Source organism: Bos mutus, chromosome 7 (genome assembly GCF_027580195.1).
Source record: "Bos mutus isolate GX-2022 chromosome 7, NWIPB_WYAK_1.1, whole genome shotgun sequence".
Classification (NCBI taxonomy): domain Eukaryota; kingdom Metazoa; phylum Chordata; class Mammalia; order Artiodactyla; family Bovidae; genus Bos; species Bos mutus.
The window spans coordinates 193,417-213,940 of record NC_091623.1 but is presented as its reverse complement, the minus strand read 5'-3'; the positions used below and the strand labels follow the sequence as shown (position 1 = coordinate 213,940).

Here is a 20,524-nt window from a genome sequence, read left to right as displayed (position 1 = left end):
TGATTTGGGGTTACAAATAAATCTTAGTGAGTAGGCAGTTTGTAAGTATAGACTCTGCAAATAAGGAGGATCAACTGCATTTATTTATGCGTTGGACTTTTTTTTTCTTTTACTAGCTGAGGCTTTTTACAGGAAGGTTGGCCTCTGTACTGGATATCTTCTCTTGCTCCTCTAGTCCTATTTCTCACTCTTCTCACCCTGCCTTCTTGCCTGGAGACTGGCCTGTAGACAACTGCACTAGAATTTCCTTGTCCTCTGACTTCCAGAGGACAGAGGGATTGGCCAACAATCAGCCACAGCAGTTGATGGGGGAAGGAAGAGTGGGGCCAGCATATTTATTCTGCAGTTTCCTCCTTGTGATGTTGCCTTGGGCTTCCTCTGTCCCTCACTAAAGGTCCTGTCCTCTCAAGGCAACTTTCTCCAGGTGACTCTGCTTCCGCAGTCAAATGACTGCTCCAGTTCCTCATCTTTTGGGGGCCTGGGGATAGTAACTGCTCCTTGGCAGCTCTTTTCCTTCTTGCTACTTCCTGCGGTTCATCTAAACCCACACTGTGTTAAGTAGTTCTTTTGTAATAGGCCCTCCTTGAGTTATCTTAATTTGACTGCAGTGTGTTTGGTCCTCACCTGATAAGGTATCTTATTCATCATATATGCCTGACATAGTGCCAAGAAATAGCAGGTGAATGGTAACAAAGGATCTCTAAAACTCCTTCTAACAGTATCTGTATGATTCTGTTATCCCAGAAGCCAGTTGCTCATGGTAACTTGAGAAGAATCACAGTCATAGAAGATACCACCCCCACTCCCTCACACACAGTATTGCCACCAAGGGGTGGTTCTGGGCAGTGAGTTTGGTGCACCAAATTTCTAGCACTTTCCTCAAAGTCACTGCAAATAAATATCTACTCTAAGTGAAAATATGTGCTCTCTGTTTGAATGCAGCTTCAACTCTATCCCCCTCTTCCTGATCAGAGCACCTTTCTGAGCCGCTCAAAAAAATCTACGGCTCCTTCTGCACTCACACACACACACACACCCTGCCCCTCTTGCTGAATGGCATATATTCTGCCTTTTCCTGAGTGTGGTGGTCTTGTGTGTTGGGAGATCCCAGGCAGAGTAGAGTCTGCAGGATAAATGTTCTCTGAGAAGCAGATCTGCTCATCCAACCTGCTCTATAAGTTTCCTCTCTGGGTCATTTGCCAGTGGGAGTCAAGCCCAGAGGTGAGTTCCACAAAGGACAGTGTGGAAGCCAAAGGCTTTCTCACTGGTCCTTAATGGTCCTCTGGTGCACAAGCTGGTTCCTGCCGTAGACATGGGCATTTGGTGAAATGAAAGGTACAGGGAGAGCTCAATATACCAGAATTATAATAATCCAGCTTTTATTCCACTGGGATTTTAAGAAGGAGAATAGATGTGCCTTGCTGTTGAACTATGGCTTAAAGACTCCAAATTACATTTCCACATGTCACCCACACAGGAGATGGCAGTGAATGAGTATGAACAATAATCTGGTACTAGGAACAAGGCAGACATCTTCTCCAGATTGGTTTCTCTTGCACCAGCTTTGCCTCTCTCAAATCCACTCACCGCACTGGTGCCAGAATATATTTTTAAATGCAAATTTGACCTTCTCTCTTTATTCAAAGACATTTTTTTTTCTCTACAACTAGAGTTCCAGTATTTTTTTGGGTGTGTGTGTGTGTTTTAAAATCTAGGTCCTTGTCTGTAGATTTATAGCCTTAATTTCAATTTGTCTACTCTTTTTATTATCCTCACCTTTGCTGAGACGACACACACACACACACACACACTCTCTCTCTCTCTCTCCTTATGTTCCAGCAATGATAAACAGATAATAGCTTCTCAATATGTTTTGTTTCCTCTATCCTTCTACCTGGAAAATACTTGTCTTATTTCTGCCCATTGGCTTGCCTAAAAATCCCGTAATTCATCTTCAAAACTGAGTTAGATGTGATGTCTTCTGTGGTAGTCTTCCAAAATTTTAATGTACATATGATCAGATCATGTTAAAATGTAGATTCTCATTCAGTGTATCTCAGGGTGGAGGCAGAGAATTTGGGTTTCTCACAGGCTAGTAATGCTGCTGTTGCTGGTCCAGGGACCACAATTTGAGTAGCAAGATTCTAGAAAGTTTCTACTGACATTGCCCTTTGAGAGATTCCATTACTTTTTATGAGCTCTTCTCTACTTTGACCTTATTCCTGTTGTTGCTGTAATTCCCATATTATAATTTTGCCTGTGTATATGTCTGCCTTCTCAACCATACCTGGAATGTAAAGACTGTGTCTTTCTCAATTTTGTTTCTGCAAAGACAAAACATAGGAAGGAACAATCAAAGGAACATAGGAAGCATTTGATATTTACTTGATGAAAAAAATGTTAAGTGATATATAGTCTTTACTTGTCTGTGTAATGTGAAACTATGTAACCATTATTATTTAAGGAAAACTTTTGGTTGTCTGACATTTGGCTAAATCTGGACCCAGGCTATAGATACCATATTCATTAAAATGCACAACTTTATTTGCTAGACCCAGCCTTTAACTTGGTGTGCTTTACAAAGCATAGGAGATATTTGTAACATTTTAATTGTGAATGACTGTACAGTAATAAATATTCACTCTAGTAAAATATAAATATATAGTCTAAAAGGACACAATGCAGAATCTATCAAATGCGTCTAGAACCAAAACTTTGCATAGGGTAATTCCCTGTAAACACACGGCACCATTTTCAAAATGTGAGAGGGGAAAAAAGTCCAAACAGGCAGGAAGTCCATTTTTCAGAACACTGAGAGGTAAACTCTTGACACGTGTTGAGTTAAAGCCTCAATGAATCTGAGCTTGAACAAGATAATACCATGCAGGGGAGAATCATTCTAAACCATACCACAGAAAATCAGTCAGTTCTGATGTTTTCCTTCTAGGCTTGATGTTCCAGAAATCATCTCTAATTAAAGGTTCCAAAAAAGAATGTACAAAATGCCAAAAAAGTAAACAGGGATGGTTTTGGATAAGTTTGAAGAATGTCATCTTCTGAATGATAGTTTTATTTCGAAGCTACCAGTGTCACAATAGTTGTAGTTAAAAGTTGTGCATCTGCATCACCAGGCAGTCAAAATATCACATGATTTAGAAAGAGTTGACTTCAACACCATCCAGTAATCACTCTGAGAGTTTTATCTGAACATGGTAGGAAAATTAAATCTCTCTCACATCAGGGAATACCCTTTCCCAGAAAGTGTCCAAGAAGACCGCAGCCAGTTCAAAGTTGAAGTGATAATTAAAGGAAGTATTTATACTTCTGCAGGAGAATCTTTTAAAGCCACTTTGAAGCCCATCTATAAACAGCTTCTTGCAGTATTACTCTGGTGGTTTGAGTGAATCAAAGGGTTAATTACTCCTTTAATAACTCCAAAGTCATTAACTCTAATGAAGGTGAGGATATAGATGAGGAAATAAAGATCCTATTCCAAGTTGGAGGGCTACATCGACAACCACACTGCTCTATACAGGATCAACTTTACTTGCTGATGGTGCTGTGTGGGCTTTATTGGTTCTTCCCCTCTGCTGTACTTATCTCTTCTGCAATCTCTTTGACCCTCAGTAGGAGGCAGTATTGAATAAAAATAGAGAAACTGCATTGGAGTCAGACAGAGGTGGGCTCTATATTAATACTTCCTAGCTCTGTCACTTCAGGCAGGTGTCCAAGCTTTTCAAAGCCAACGTTCCATTATCTGTAAAATGGGAATTATAACAATACCTCACAGTGTTGGTGTAAACTCAGGGTGAACTGAGATTCTGCAGATAAGTCCTTAGCTCTGTACACTTTCACTTTGCATATTCAGGTGCTCAATAACAAAAGGCATCCTTGTGCATCTTGGAAGCCCCCGACTCAGTACCTGACTAAGTTTTCATACAGATGGTTTGAGCAAACACAGACCTCTTGTTCCTCCCTTAGAATTTAGAGAGACTTGAAGTCTCAACCTTGAAGTTGCAAATCTCTAGGGCTGAAACAAGCTTCAGTTTCTCTGCCAGGCCACAGTGCTTGGGACAAGTCTGTACTCTGTTGATGAGGATGGAAGAATGCAGAGAGGGGTCTGATTGTTTACAGAAGCCATGGTTCCCGCCCCCCCACCCCCACCCAGGATGCCTGCGGAAGCATTCGGCATGGAAGGGGAGGCAGAGTCACCTGCTTGACTTGGTACTAAAGATGAGCATCCAAGTGGTAACAACCTAAGGCCTTTCCTTGTACCAGGTGGTTCCATCATCTGACATCCTCTTTCTGCCCAGATGCCAGATACCCAATGCTCCAGCAGTGGGATCAGAATTGTTCACCCCAGTCCATCATGCTCTCCTCAAGAGGTGGCAGTGTACTCTATGAGTAAAACCTCACAAAGCTACTTCTCAGCATATCCGGTCTCTGAGGTAAGCAGTTGTTCCATCATCTTCTGAGGCAGGAAGCTGTGGCTGACAGCATCACAGAGGCAGAGCTTACTCTTTGTGACTTTAATTAACTCACTAGTTCTCCTTGAGAAATTGTCATGCTCCTTGATCATCTTGCCCCATATTCTGGGATTCTGTATTGCTGGGTCAAATAAAGAATCCCTTGACCATGAACTTTAGGTCCATGTTTAAAATAATAATGAAGGTAATAATCCAGGGTCCTACACCATCTCTCCCTTCTCTAAGAAGTGCAAGAAGTGTTGCCTTAAAGCTGTTGATTGAGGTTTGTGCATTACTCAGAAGAGGCTGGAGGAAGGGTAGGGACATCACTGCTGCTTTGGCCCCGCTCCCAGTGCAGTGGCTGAGCCTTCTGCCTGTGGCCTGGTGCCAGCCTCTAGCAGGCTGTTGCCTCCGTGGCAGCTTAGGGACTGGTGCGAAAGGCCAGTTGCCTCTGGGGAGTCCTGGGCTGGTGGCAGCTTTTAATGCTCTGTGAAGGGAAGACCTCCTTCCCCCACTTAGGATCTGTAGCCCATGGCCTAGCACTGAGTCTCTTTTAAAGCCCCAATTCTGCAATTTCAGCCAGTTGACTCAAGAGTCTGGAGAAAGGTGGCCGGTCTTCTGGTTTCTAGGAAGAGAAAGAAAGGTTACTCTGTGATTTCCTTGTACTTGTGTGTCATAGGTAATTCTAAAGCAAACCAGAATTAAACTGCAATACTTTTTACTGATTTTTAAATATGCTTCTGTATAGATTGTATTTGAGGGCATTGTGTCTTAGTTGTTAACAGCAGGCATTTTGGAATCAAAATATGGCCTGCTTTTGAATTTCAGCTTTTCTACTTAGCTGTGTGACCTAAAACAGGTTACTTAACGTCTCTGAACCTCAGTTTTTTATCTGTAAAATGAGAATAATAATATTATCTATCTCATAAGATTGTTGCGAGAATGAAATAAAGTCATATATAAAATGTAACATAAATAAGTGCTAAATAACATCAAAAAAGTAAATATTTGGGTATAAATCTCATAAAATGTATACAGGATCTATAGTAGGAAAAATATAAAATTCTAAAACAAGATATCAAAGAAGATCTAAGTAAATGGAGAAATATTCCATGTTCATGTATAGGAAGACTTTATATTGTTAAGATTACGTTTGTTTTCAACTTGATCTATAGATTCAACACAATCACAGTAAGAACTGAGCAACTTATTTTGTAGATACTGACAAAATGACTCTAAGGTTTATGTGCTGTACTTAGTTACTCAGTCATGTCCAATTCTTTGGGACCCCATGGACTGTAGCCCACTAGGCTCCTCTGTCCATGGGGATTCTCCAGGTAAGAATACTGGAGTGGGTTGCCATGCCCTCCTCCAGAGGATCTTCCCAAGCCAGGGATCGAATCCAGGTCTCCCGCATTGCAAGTGGATTCTTTACTGTCTGAGCCACCAGGGAAGCCCCTAAGGTTTATATGGAAAGGTAAAAGACTCAAAATAGTGAACACAATACTAGCAAGATGAACAAAGTTAAAGGACTGACACTCCTTGACTTTAAGACTCACCATAAAGCTTTAGTAATCAAGAGGCTGTGATGTTGGTGAAAGAATAGACAGATAAATGGAGTATAGTTAGGATCCCAGAAATAAGCCCACATAAATGTAATCAAATCTACCCCCTCTTCCTCTCTGACAGTATGTTGATGGCTTGTACCATTACATTGCAAATCAAATAATATTTAAGATCTCTGCCAGCTCTTCTAGAGATAGGGAACTCCTTCAGTTAATAGGTGCTCAACGTCATTTTTTGCTAATCTGTTTCGTCATCTCTACTGCCTCATCCTCTGAGAGGGTTCCTTTCTTTGGGGATGGGGCCAGACCCTGAAGTTACAGATTATAATGTCGGGGAGGGAGAAGGGGGAACCACTTCCTTTACTGACCTCTTTCCAGCAATGATTCATGATCTGGTAGATATGCTGGGAGGCCAGTCGGGGCTTGTATAACCGAAATCCAGTGGTGATGTCTTCTACCACCTCTGAGTTGCTTCGGTTTTCGTATGGGATTTTGCCTTCACTGAAGACTTCCCACATCAGCACACCTATGAGAAATAGTGAATCAAAACAGGTAGTGATAAAGTTCATAAATAACAAACAAACTCACATCTAGAAATCACAGACTCTTTGACGTTAAAATTCAAGTCTCTACCACCAGAAAGTATAATGTCAAACCACCTAAGGCTTATTAGGCCTGTACTATTTCTGAGATTTCCCAACTGAAGAAAGAAAGTTCAAGCTCAGCCCTTTGTTATATCTAACTCAAATGCTTCAACTAAAGTTTCAGGGGATGTAAACTCAAATGTCTACATATGATGTAGATGGATGGAGTAAATGAAGTTTGCGTAACAGGGACTAGTGAGGACTGTGGAAAACCAGAAGTCAAAGTTCTGTCCCCAAAGGGACAGCTGTGATTTAGCTCCAACAAGAATAAGGCAGTTGGGAATGAGGGCTCAGGATTGCCACATTTTTCTGATTTATTTTAAAAGATAAATCATAAATTGGTAGTTTTAAAATATAAACTCAATTTGATTAAAAAATACTGTGTTAACCGAGCAGAACTCTTCAGGTTGTCTATTTTTGACCTCTGATTTAATAACTTTTTCTTTTCTGCCCTCAGTAGAAATGTTACACCCAACTTTATATCTGGTCATTGGATGTCAGAGTGGGAACAGAGCTTGCAGGTCACCTAATCCAGGAGTTTTCAAAACAGAATCCAGAGAACTCAAGGGAAGAATTTTGCAAAATATGATCCCTCAAGCATCTGAAGTCTTGAAAAATCATCTCAGAAATTTGTTCCAATGGCAGATCCTGGGGCCCAGTCCAGACAACTGGAAGAGAATTTCTGAGGGAGCCTCAGAGGTGCCTCAGGAGTTTGGGAAAATTCAGTAAATAAGCCTATTTAACACCCCAAGATGCCAGGATTTCTAGTGAGATTTCTTTGGAAAATGGGGGTTTGCTGCTCAAAGCTGGCTGGAAAACAATTGCTTTTATGCAAACCTTGTGATGCAGTGAGGAACTGAGTAAGGCCCCGAAGAGGTTTGTTGACTTGTTTAAAATAGAGTAGTTCATTAGGGCAAAAACCTTAAAATGCAAGACAAAGCCCAATGGCCTTGAGGCAGGCAGCGAGCTCTCCTCCATCCACATTTCTGTTTCTCAGGGCTGTCACCCCAGTTTTCTTCCCCTTCCTATTCTGCTTCCATCAGTTAGTCTCATCTTTGGACACTTCAGATGACACATCCTAGGAAGGGACAGACTTTAAGCTCAGTCCTCTAATTATAAGATGCAGCAGCAAAGTCCTAGGCTGACAACCTGTGGCAGGATAAACAGCATTCCGAGTCAGGGGGTGAATGTGACGAAGTGGCCACGGCTGCAAACATTTCTTTATGGAACAACTGGCTTGGTGCAACGTGACCAGCTGTACCCATGGGGAGTGGCCACACCCTTCCTAGTTGTATGCACTGGGAAAAGAGGATCTGAGGTTGCTCTAGTGCAGTTTTATTTCTTCTGAGTTCATTCTGTACCTTCGTTTGACTATCAAAGTCATAACTAGGCCTGTTGAACAGAGGAACTGCTTTAAGGAACAATTTTTGTTGTGGTGGTGGTTTAGTAGCTAAGTCGTATCTGTCTCTTTTGTGACCCTGTGGACTATAGCCTGCCAGGCTCCTCTGTCCATGGGATTTCCCAGGCAAGAATACTGTAGTGGGTTGCCATTCCCTTCTCCAGGAGATCTTACTGACCCAGGGCTCAAACCTCCGTCTTCTGCATTGACAGATGTATTCTTTACCACTGAGCCACTTGAGAAGTCCAAGGAACAATTTAGAAGGACTCAAAATAAACATACCACTTGGCTGTTGGAAATGGACATTCTAAAGTACTGAAGAAGACTAATTAGTTCTTTTCCTAAGGGATTTAATTAGTCTTCTCCCTGGTTTCTACTACTAGTCAATATACTTGGCAAATCTTCCCTTCATACAGAATGGCAACATCAAACTCCAAACCATTCCTGTCCAAAGTAGAGTCCTTCTTACACTCCAGATCAAAGAGGTTGTCCAGGATAGTTTTGTGCACACTTTAATATGCACAGGCTATGATTTACAAAGATATGACACTTCCAGCAAGAACATTTAGTGCTCTTTGTCACACGGGCATCATTCATTCTTTCATTCATGCCCATTTGCACTTATGAGAAATTGAATTCCTACCATGGCCAGCCAATTTCATTGCCTATATTTCTCCTGCTAAGTCAGTACTCCCTTTTCTTTGGACACACCAAACTTTGGCACTTGTTGCTGCCTTTGTTAGAGACCCTGTTTCCTGGATCTTCAAATGGAGACATCTTCCTCTCATCATTGAGCTCTCTGCTCAACAGTCACTGAGAGTCCTCTCTGAAGAGGCCTTCCTGGATGGATCCTGCTATTTAATACAGACCCTCCCTCCATTATGGTCTCTCTTTGCCCCATTACTGCTTTGTTTTATTCACAGCACTTGCTTACTACTCCCTGACTTTACTTTACACACATATTTGTTAGCTTGTTTACATGACTGTTATCTCTCCTTAAAATTTGGCTCCCGAAGTCTTTTCTATCCTATGTAACAATGCTTTGTGAGCACCCAGATTAGCCCCTGGCATGTAGTAGATGCTCAAAAAAATCATTGTTGAATGAATGGGTAATATACTTACTGAGGGTTAAATGTGGGAATAAATATAATGTTGGGAAAAAAACATGGTCCCTGCCCTCCAGGAACTCATATTCTAATCTTCTGACTCCTCCATCTCTTGATCTCACAGCAGCTGTCATCAGTATCCTGTTTTTTAATTTTTACCCCCATTTCAAAAATAACCAAGAATAAATACAATAATGAGTCTGTAGACTCTCACTGGGATGCCCTTACCATCCCAGCAATTGGACAAATAAAACAGCTGGCACACAGTCCCAGGTTATGTGGGTGTGGGGCCAGAATGATACTTACCAAATGACCACACATCTGACTTGCTGCTGTAGCGACTGAAGGAGAAGACTTCCGGAGATGCCCACTTCACTGGGAATTTGGTGCCTGTGGAACTGGTGTATTGGTCATCAAGGACGAACCTGGGAAGAGAGAGGATAGAGATGGTCCGAGTGTCCTGGGGGCCTGCGTCTCATTCCTGAGACTTTGCTGCTACCATATCCCTAAATTACCTTGTCATCCCAAAGTCGGACACCTTGATAACTTGGTTTTCCCCAACTAAACAATTCCGGGCAGCCTGGAGCAGAGACAGGCAAACAAAAGGAAAAAGAAAACTTGGTGAGTAATCAGTAATTACGGAGTCTCCTATAATCACAGTGCTTTGCTTATATGGGAGCAATAAGGAGCTTCACAAATGTTAATTAAGCATCACTAGTGCATGATGGAAACTGAATGCGTAAGGTCTTTTTATCAGGGTGAGTAAATCTCATCTTTCATCTTCATTCCTGGGATCCTAATCAAAAAGAAATCCATGGTGTTGTGTAACCAATTATAAGCTCCAGTGCAACCCGATGTTAACCTTAGGGATGGTATGAAGAAGCTGTCATCCATTTGACTAAAGTGAGAATGTATTAGGTTGCTAATTCTCTTAAAACTATTCCTCAATAGGGAGATGACATGGTCCCTAATTCACATCACAGAGTGTTGGATTTGAAGATCCCTTACTGATAAAAGATCCAGTGAGTCTTAAATTCTAATGTGCCTGCAAATTCCATGGGGTGGACATGTTAAAATGAATATTCCTGAGCCTCAACCCCCAGAAATTCTGAGGTTGGTTCTAGGATCACTCCAATGTGATTCTGATAGATCCTTGGATAACATTTTAAGAAAGCATGTAGTTGTCAACTTCTCTCATTTTACCAAGAGGATGTGGAGGCATAGAGAGGTTAAGGAGGAGCCGCTGTTAGCTTCATTTTGGAAGAATGTAAACTCCAACTCAGAGAGTGAAAGTTAGAGGTGGGGCTGGGAATAGAGCCCAGAACTGAGTCCCATGAGGACCTCCCACAGTGGGTGGAGGAAAGAAGAAGTTGCAACGGGAAGGAAGAAAGCTTGTGCCTTTTTATTGATTCTTGCGTTCCCAGTGTTGGTAGTTCTGCATTTCATTGGCACATGCCCCTTCACCCTGAACTTATAAGGTTTTGCCCTGCATCCTCTTACCAAGTCCCTGTGGATGACACACGCCTCTTCCAGGTAGGCCATGCCCTCACATACGTCCAGACACATGCCCAGCAGGGTCTCCGCGGCAAAGAGCCCCCTCTGGCTACGCAGGTAATCTGACAGGCAGCCGTGTTCCATGAATTCAAACACCAGGCAGATGGGGGCCTGTTCCAGGCATACTCCATAGAGCTGGACTAGTTTGGGGTGAGAGAGTTTCCTGGAGAAAAATGGCAAGAGTTGAGATGGTCTAAATTCAGTCTCCCAAAATACACTCCCTCCCTCAAACAAAAATGTCTCATTGAGCTGAAGAATGGCACGGACTCAGCTGGTGTGTGTGAGGACAACAAAGGTCAGTGTGACTGGCATGCATGGAACCAGAGGAGAGATGGGTAGGAGATGAAATTAAGGAGTGGGCAGGGCCAGACCATGGCAGGCCTTCTAGACCACAGTGAGGAGCTTGGTGTTATTCTCCATGCCATAGGAAGCCATCGCTGGACTTGGGCAGGGAGGTGGCATAAGACGACATTAGAATGGCATTTAAAGATCACAGTGCTCTCTGTGTACTCTTGTTTTGGCCACTCACATCATGACTTCAGCCTCCTCAATGAAGTCCTCTTCTGACATAGCCCCTTCTTGTATGGTTTTGATGGCCACCTTGTCCTTGTTGAGCCAGTAGCCAAGGTGTACCAACCCAAACTGCCCACTGCCAATCTCCTGCACAAAAGTGAGCTCCGAGGGATCAATCACCCATTTCCCTGGAAGAGAAAGAGAGGGTTTTCCAGAGTTGGCAAGCAGTAGATATGAGGTATAGGACCACCAGGGAACTATACTGCTCTATATAGAATGTTAGACTATCGTTAATGTAGCTCAAAGATGGCAAATGGTATAAGCCCTCATACTTAGAACTATAGATAGGTAAAATTGTCTTCTTTCCCAAATAATAACATAGAATATGCACTGAAAACCATGAAAAAATGTGTGTGGGGACGATTACATGGAAAGAGGAAGGAGGATGGCATTCGTCGAGATATTAAAGTCAATGAAAGGGTTCTAAGGTCCCCATCATTTCCTGTACCCGATTGAAAATTGTTATTGTCATTTTTCATGTAGAGCAAGTTTTATTTGAATTGGTCATTCATTCATTCATTTATCCATCAAGAGCATCCATTTTGTGGACAGCACTTGTTAGGCCTTGGCAGAGGTAAGGTAGTAGATTCCAGGAGGAGTGGTACAGAGGTGCAGGCCAGCACACAGTCTAGCACGAGGTAGGCTCTCAACAAATGCTCAATAAATGAATAAAAGGAATCTGAATCTCAACCTCCATGCTGACAGAAATGAATGGGTTCATAAAATACTCCCTGGGCTTCCACCCAGCATGAACACATTAGGATTCTACAGGTATTAGAGTTACTTGATTTTTGTCAGGAGGCTAAGGAACACTATCCTCTCCTGACGTTTGGTCTAGTACCACAAACCGTTCACTTTCTACCTCTTTGAGGCAGAGACTCAACAGGAAACAGTACCAAGCACCCACAGTGTGCAGACATGGTGCTGGTTACAGATGAGGAGCCCACGGCGACATTTCTCAAAGTATCACCCTCTAGCCCCTGGTGTCAGAATCACCCAGGGGACTTGCTGAAAATGCAACTCCAGGACCCAACTGTCAGGGATTGCATTTTGGTAAGTGCTGGGTTGGGGCTGGGAGTCAATACTTTTCATAAGCATCCTAGATAACTTGAATGCCCACCGAAGTTTGAGGACCAGCAATATAAAAGATACAACATGAAAGTTACATCAGCCTTCTCCTCGGCCAGCACAGTTTGGATCAGGGTATGTTTGCATCCCCACATGCCTTCAGATTCCAGGCAGAAAGTACAAGGAGGTGAAGTGGTTTCATAGGGAAGGAAGGAAAAGTAAGGCCCATGGCCCTGGAGATGTATACCCTGCCTAAAAGCATTCAAAAATTTTTAACACTGCTATGTGGACACACACTTCTGGATGCTGCTAGCTTATAGCACCTGCAATGGACTGATAGCCAATAAACTAGATGATACAGAAGTTCTAGAAGATAGGCCAGAACACAGAAAACCATTGGTTTCTCACGGCATTAGTGGAATGCTCTGTACAGAGTAGGTGGCCAGCAAACACTTCATTGATATGACCTAGATAAAAGTGCATCTGTCTATCTATTTATTTTACACACATTGTAAATGTTCATTTGTGTATACCATCTCGAGATACATCTCCAGATATACTTGTTTAATGATCATTTTAAGTCTGGGGAAGTCCATTCACAATTTGCCCCAGACCTGTATGTGAGTTAGTGCAAATGAATACCATTCCCAAATGCACTCTTACCGTATCTCAGCCCTGCGGTGACTGGGGCTTTCTGCCTCCAGGAGCAAACTGGATACCGGAGTCTAGTGACCAGGCCTGGGTTGATTAAAAAGTGAAAGGCAGTTGTTAGAGCTTTACTGAAGAAACCATCTGAGTCAAATCACCAGGAAGAAAAAAGTGTAATCCAATGCAAGAGCTATTTTTATTCTGGAAAACAAATTCCAAAGCCACAATCACTGATATTACACCTTCCCTGAGAGGACCTGTAATATCTCAAGTGGGTAGGTGGTTGGTGAAATCTCATGGTTCCAGCAGCAGAATTTGCTAATGGAAAGTATACTGCCTTATGACCCAGCAATCCCACTGCTGGGCATACACACTGAGGAAACCAGAATTGAAAGAGACATGTGTGCCCCAGTGTTCATCGCAGCACTGTTTATAATAGCCAGGACGTGGAAGCAACCTATATGTCCATCAGCAGATGAATGGATAAGAAAGCTGTGGTACATATACACAATGGAGTATTACTCAGCCATTAAAAAGAATACATTTCAATCAGTTCTAATGAGGTGGATGAAACTGGAGCCTATTATACAGAGTGAAGTAAGCCAGAAAGAAAAACACCAATACAGAATACTAACGCATATATATGGAATTTAGAAAGATGGCAACAAAAACCCTGTATACGAGACAGCAAAAGAGACACTGATATATAGAACAGTCTTTTGGACTCTGTGGGAGAGGGAGAGGGTGGGATGATTTGGGAGAATGGCATTGAAACATGTATAATATCATGTATGAAACAAGTCGCCAGTCCAGGTTCGATGCACGATACTGGATGCTTGGGGCTGGTGCACTGGGACAACCCAGAAGGATGGTATGGGGAGGGAGGAGGGAGGAGGGTTCAGGATGGGGAACACGTGTATACCTGTGGTGGATTCATGTTGATATATGGCAAAACCAATACAATATTGTAAAGTTAAAAAATAAAATTAAAAAAAAAACACAAATATTTGGCATCCTTTGGTTTTGGTATAAATCATTACTCTTTATAGTTGGTTTGTCTGGAATGACGGGTGTTTGTCACTTTTCTCCATGTACCCCTGCAAGGGCCCCCCTCTGGCCTTGTCCTGAGAACTCACCTCCTCCGTTGTGCTGGTGATAATTGATGAGGAGAGGGATGGAATCAAACACATACTTTTCAGCCACATAATATCGCTTGGGGTTGTCATTTGTTTCTTTGATGTGATAATGCTTTATACAGGGGTTGTTCTCACTTAAACAAATGAGACATGCAGTGATTACTAAGAAGCAATGTTTGGACACAGAAGTATCTACTGGTAGCAGTATCCTAGAAGCTTTGCTTTTTACCCTCTCACAAGCATGGCAGATACATTTTAACTTTTATGTCAGTCTTGACAGGTTGGCCCTGAGTGGTGTATGAAGGAAGATTCTGAGGGTGCGCCTGGACCCAGTTATGATTGGTCCCATGATGGACTGGTGATGTTTCTCCCCAAACCACAAAATGGGGGAAGGTCTTGTATCCATCCCCCAGGATCTTGTGTCCATCCCCCATGGGAGGGCATGTTTGCCTTCTCCGCTGTGTGGATTTAACTAATCATCAGCATATGTTCAGAAAGCATCTCAGCCCCTTTGTACTTATTTGACTTTGCATAGTAGAGTTAAGCCATTCATAAAAGATCTGCTTGCCAGGTTGCCACTTGGTTGGCTTCCGAGAACTTGGGTTTCAAAAGGGCTTCCACCATTCTCTAACTGGTAAGGATGTGCCTAAACATAAACAATGAGGTTTATGCTCAGCGTTTGCTTTTCTTCTGGGAGTCTGGAATTTTGCTACATGCCACGCAGAGGGTACCTACATGACCAGCCACCAGTGAAAACTTTGGGTGCTGAGTGTCTCGTGAGCTTCCTTGGTGACGCCATTTCACCCTGTTATGGCACTTGTTGCTGGAGGAATTAAGCACATCCTGTGTGGTCTACTAGGAGAGGACTCTTGAAAGCGTGCATTTGGCTTTCTTTGGGTTTTGCCCCACATGCCTTTCCCTTGCGCTGCTTTTGCTTTGTATGCTTTCACTGTAAAAAGTCTTAGCCTTGAGTACCACCATATCCTGAGTCCTGAGCCTTCCTAATGAACCGCCGAATCTAGGCTGGGCTGAGGGACTCCCAACACAGACTTTATTTCTCATTCTTTTCCTATCATCCTTTTGGAGTCCCCGGTCCCCCAGCTATGGCAGAGGCATGGCCCCTTGGAGATGGGCATTGCCTTCTTTCTCAACCTTGGACAGACCCTTCCTCTTCACCACCTGGCTACACCCTGCTCTTGCTTCAAGTCTTGCTGCAGTCCTTCATCCTCCAGCAAGTATTCCCTGCATTGTGCGTGATGCTCAATCATGTCCTACTCTTTGCGACCCCATGGTCTATAGCCTGCAGGCTCCTCTGTCTGTAGGATTTCCCAGGCAAGAATATTGGAGTGGATTGCCATTTCCTTCTCTAAAGTGTTTGTTCCCTGAAGACACCTTAAAAATTACTTTTCTCTTAACTGGACTTTGGTCATTGCCACACTGCTTAGTTCTTACTGACTTTCTAGATAGAAAAGAATTTGTGACCTGGCTAAGCTTCTAGACAGTTTTACAGAGGAGACTGCGGTCTGAGGAGCATAGACCAGTGGTGAGGGTCTTGCAGTCAGCCAGCTGGAACATGAGGGCAGCTTTACCTCTGGTGTTGCCTCAGAAGGGGCCATCAGCTCTATGTGTGAAAGGAGCATAGTAGTACCTGCCTTTGGGGCTTATTATGGTTGGAAATGACCTATAAGATTCTTGCACATAGTAAGGACTCAATAAATGGGGGGTAGTTTTATCAGCAGAGCCAGAACTAGAATTCATTTTTTCTTGCTTGCAAAGTATCTTTTTTGTTATTCTTTGGATTAAATTATAAACGTATTAAATACAGGACTAGATATTTTATTTCGTTAGAGCTCTGCACTCAAGGTTGCTAATTGGGGCAAGAACCTGGCATCCAGGCCCAGCTCTGTCATTTTCCAGTTAGGTGAGTTCAGCTATGTTGCTAATCTCCCTGGCCTTGGTTTTCTCAGAGGGATCAGGGACGATGCACTATTTCTAAGGACCCCTCTACCTCATCCACTGTCTGACATTGCTGTGTGTGGCTTGTTGATCACCCACCTCAGTACCATCTCTCCCCACTTTGCTGAGTTAGCACCATACCTTACGATGGCCTTGGTGAAAACGGACACGGTGTATGTCCCTGGAGTCCTGGAATCTCGCACCATAAAGGCTCCTTCTTTGCCCTGGAATGGTTAACAAGGATGAAAAATCAGTGATCCTAGGAAATCAGGCTCGTGTATCTAGCTCCACTTTCTTGCCCTTGAAAGGAGGAGATACCATAGGCCAGCTTGGCACAAAGCAGCCTCTCAGCAGTAGTGGCTACCATTTCACATATTCATTCAAGAGACATTTTTTTGAGCTCCTACTGTGGGTCCGACTATTCTAGTGATGACATAAACAGTAAACAGAGGCAAACAGACACAAATTCTGCCTTCTTGGGGCTCATTATAGATATTATCTAACCCTGACCACAACATTGCAAATTAGATGTTGTTATCCTCAATTTCCTGATGAAGATGCTGAGTGCTGCAGAGCTGAAGTGATTTTCTCATGACCTACAAATGTAGAGGGCAGACCTGGAGTTTGAACCTTGAATGTGGTGGGTGAGCAAAACCCTTGCTCATTCTACTAGTCCATGGTGCCTCCATTCAACAAATGTTAGAAGCCACTTGTTCATTCCCCACAAGGGCACAAAATTTCTGTCTAGGAAGATTCATCAGTTCCTTAATGGGAATATATACTGTAGACCCTTTTTCAAGTGCTGATTTTGCTTCAGGGCAAAAGGAGAAAGAACATGAAACTGCTGGTTGCAAGAGGGAAGTGCAGAGAAGGGGGAATTCTCCAAAATATACCCTCTACCCCACTGACAATTTTGCCAGTGCTGATGAAATAAGTACCAACAAATGGAGACACCAGTTTATTCATTCCTGGTAGGACCTTTAAAAATCTTAACTCTGATTTTGAGTACTTTGCATCTGATGCTCTGTTCCTATCCAGCTGTCAATCTGTGCTGGTGACATTTGCAAAACTTATTTCTGTGGTTCACTTAACTTAGATGTAGTGAGGGCCGTAAGTGAAGGCCAGAGAGAGACAGAAGCCTTGTGAGGCAGGCGTACGCTTGAGATATATGGAGCGAAGTATGTACAATTTAGATCAACATAAGGCCCTAATCCCAAAGGTGGGTCGTCTATACATAAACATAATACACATAGGTGGTTATACTAATCATTTGAATCCTATAATCTCAGGGTTAGAGAAGATCCCAGAAAGGTTTTCTACCCCAGAATTATCCCAACCTCAGTATTATGGACATTTGGGACCTAGTATTTCTTTGTTGAGGGGACTATCCTGTGCATTATAGGATGTTTAGCAGCATCCCTGGCCTCTATCAACTGGATGCCAGACATTGTCACATGTTCCCTTGGGGACAAAGTCACCCTTGGTTGAATATCACTGATCTGGCCTAACCCCGTGTGCCCCAAACGTTACTGATGATCACAAAATCAAGTGAAGAATCTAAAGCACAAAACAAGACCAAGAAAAACAATGACCACAAAGCAGTTGACCATTCTCCCCTTGATACCTGCACACTTGGAATCTCCAGGGCTGGGACTCTGGGGCTTGAACTTTTAAAAGGCTTATGGACATTCAGATTTGGTCTTCTACTGACTCAACCAAATATGCATTTCTTACTTTAACCATCCTGATGAGTCGTCTCTGTCTTTTGAAAGAGCACTTATAGTTGGAAAGCTCATCCTCACACAGAAATGTAACCTACTTCCATTGACTTGGCCCTAAACCTGCAAAGGCGCATGTGTAGGGGACAGTTGGCCCTTACATCATTGTGCGTTCTTCAAACCTAGAGTTTTACCCCATAAATTCTCTGAGTTTCCCCAAACTCTTCTCTCTGCTGGGAGTTTCAAGAGTCTATTTTGAAATTTGAGGGGGGTGGAGGGTAGGGGAGTTGGATGAAAGTGGTCAAAAGTTACAAACTTCTAGTTATAATAGAAATTTGGGGGACATCATGTACAATATGGTGACTGTAGTTAACAATAGTGCATTGTATATTTGAAAGTTGTTTAAGAGCTTAAACGTTCTCACCACAAGGAAAAAATGTAGCTATGTGTGGAGATTAATGTTAACTACACTTATTGTACTAATTATTTTGCAATATATACATAAATCAGATCATTAAGTTGTATACCTTCAACTTATGTCATTTGTCAATTATTATCTCACTAAAACTAGAAAAAGAAAGAAATTTGAAGCTGACACCTGACTCTTCAGGTCTCTGTTTTACCCTTGACCTTACTTTCTCAAGGTTGTGAGGTAGGGCTTCCCTAGCTGTTACCTAAAAGCAGGGGAAGAATTGATGAAAATATAGAAAGCTACTACATTTCTAGTATTCGAGGACAGTACCAGTATTCTTTGTACACACAGAATTTACTTTAATGATTCTGTACTTCATGAATTTTTTTAAAATGTAAGAAAATGAGTTGCAAATCTTTCTGGACCAATAGAGTAACCTTATACGCCCCTTGTAGCCTTCCACATTGTCCACAATGTGCTGTGTGCATGACCTTGGACATGGTTAGGCCAGAGGAGAACTAACAGATTCTTAGTTTCTTTTTCTCAGATATGAATGTAAACTGTTTATCCAGTGCAATAAGAAAGACCCTTATAACTTGCTTGCAAATTATTCTTTTAAAAAACTTGATTTCCCCCGCATTGGGATCAGTAGTGAATTCAATTTCTGAAGTAAAGCTGAGCTATATGACACACACACACACACACACAAAATCCCAGATTAGTTCATTAGATTTTAAAATAGTTTTTGAAGCCTAATTTAGATACCATGAAATGATCCTTGTTTAAGTGTACAATTCAATGATTTTTATCAAAATCAAAGAGTTATGTGACCATCACCATGATCTAACTTTAGAATATTTTAATCTCTCCCAAAAGACACCTCAGTATCATTTGCACCCCTGCACATTAATTTGCCTTCTTTATAGATTTGCCTAGTTTAGAAATTCCATATAAATGAAATTGTATATGTGGTCTCTTTTGACTGGATTCTTACTCTTAGCATACTGTTTATAAGGTTCATCAACTTGTAACATCGGAGAAGGCAATGGCAACCCACTCCAGTACTCTTGCCTGGAAAATCGCATGGATGGAGGAGCCTGGTAGGCTGCAGTCCATGGGGTCGCACAGAGTTGGACATGACTGAAGCTACTTAGCATCAGCGGCAGCAATATTCTTTTGTATGGATAACACCTGGATAAGGCAATGGCACCCCACTCCAGTACTCTTGCTTGGCAAATCCCATGGACGGAGGAGCCTGGTGGGCTGTACTCCATGGGGTCTCGAAGAGTCGGACACGACAGAATGACTTCCCTTTCACTTTTCACTTTCATGCATTGGAGAAGGACATGGCAACCCACTCCAGTGTTCTTGCCTGGAGAATCCCAGGGACAGAGGAGCCTGGTGGGCTGCTGTCTATGGGGTTGCACAGAGTCGGACACGACTGAAGTAACTTAGCATGGATAACACCACATTTTGTTTATCTGTGCATCAGTTTCTGAGCATTTGGGCTATTTTAACCTTTGATATTGTGAATAGTGAATCTGTGTCTGGCTTCTGCTGCTGCGTCGCTTCAGTTGTGTCCAACTCTGTGCGACCTCGTAGATGGCAGCCCACCAGGCTCCTCCATCCGTGGGATTCTCCAGGCAAGAACACTGGAGTAGGTTGCCATGTCCTTCTCCAATGCATGCATGGATGCTAAGTCACTTCAGTTGTGTCTGACTCTGTGCGACCCCGTGGACAGCAGCCCACCAGGCTTCTCTGTCCACAGGATTCTCCAGGCAAGAATACTGAAGTGGGTTGCCATTTCCTTCTCCAACTCAACGTCATGTTTATGATATCCATCCATATATTATATAGTGTCACTTGTCTTCAAAAGTTTTCCCCTTTCACTAAATATTGAAGCTTTTGCTCTTGCCTCATTGAAATGTGATGGATTAAATTCAGGGCAGGAAGAAATCAAGCTTTAGCCAAAGCAGACATTATCTGCATTTGTAATGTATTTTAAAGGGAAGAAACAAAGACCAAAAAGGCCTGAAGTTTATCAGCTATCTGTGAAGAAAGGAGTGGGAATATCTCTTCTATTTAATTAAGAATTTTTTTCGTTATTGTTATTCTTTAAAAGAAACCATTATTGTTTTTCATAAATTTGTGATGAGAGAGGGGTTTAACTGTTAAGAGTAAACTGATCCATAGACATCAGACAAAAGAGAAGTAAGGTTTGCAGTCAGCTCTGCTGAGGACAGGAGGCGGGCAGAGCTCTTCCTCCATCATAGTTGCTC

General features: G+C 42.5%; 1 protein-coding gene across 1 annotated transcript in view; it reads right to left on the bottom strand.

Moving 5' to 3' along the window:
* Positions 1 to 2,429: 2,429 nt before the first annotated feature.
* The window catches only part of ITK (IL2 inducible T cell kinase), a 62,450-nt gene continuing 44,355 nt past the window's right edge, over positions 2,430 to 20,524 (bottom strand). Inside the window, exons 9-17 of the mRNA XM_070373008.1 lie at positions 16,257 to 16,339; positions 14,160 to 14,293; positions 13,039 to 13,113; positions 11,264 to 11,435; positions 10,681 to 10,897; positions 9,696 to 9,760; positions 9,487 to 9,605; positions 6,400 to 6,557; positions 2,430 to 5,091 (exon numbers count right to left, since the gene is read on the bottom strand). Of these exons, the coding sequence (XP_070229109.1) occupies positions 5,020 to 5,091; positions 6,400 to 6,557; positions 9,487 to 9,605; positions 9,696 to 9,760; positions 10,681 to 10,897; positions 11,264 to 11,435; positions 13,039 to 13,113; positions 14,160 to 14,293; positions 16,257 to 16,339 (1,095 nt within the window). The 3' untranslated portion in view covers positions 2,430 to 5,019. The remainder of the gene's footprint in view (positions 5,092 to 6,399; positions 6,558 to 9,486; positions 9,606 to 9,695; positions 9,761 to 10,680; positions 10,898 to 11,263; positions 11,436 to 13,038; positions 13,114 to 14,159; positions 14,294 to 16,256; positions 16,340 to 20,524) is intronic.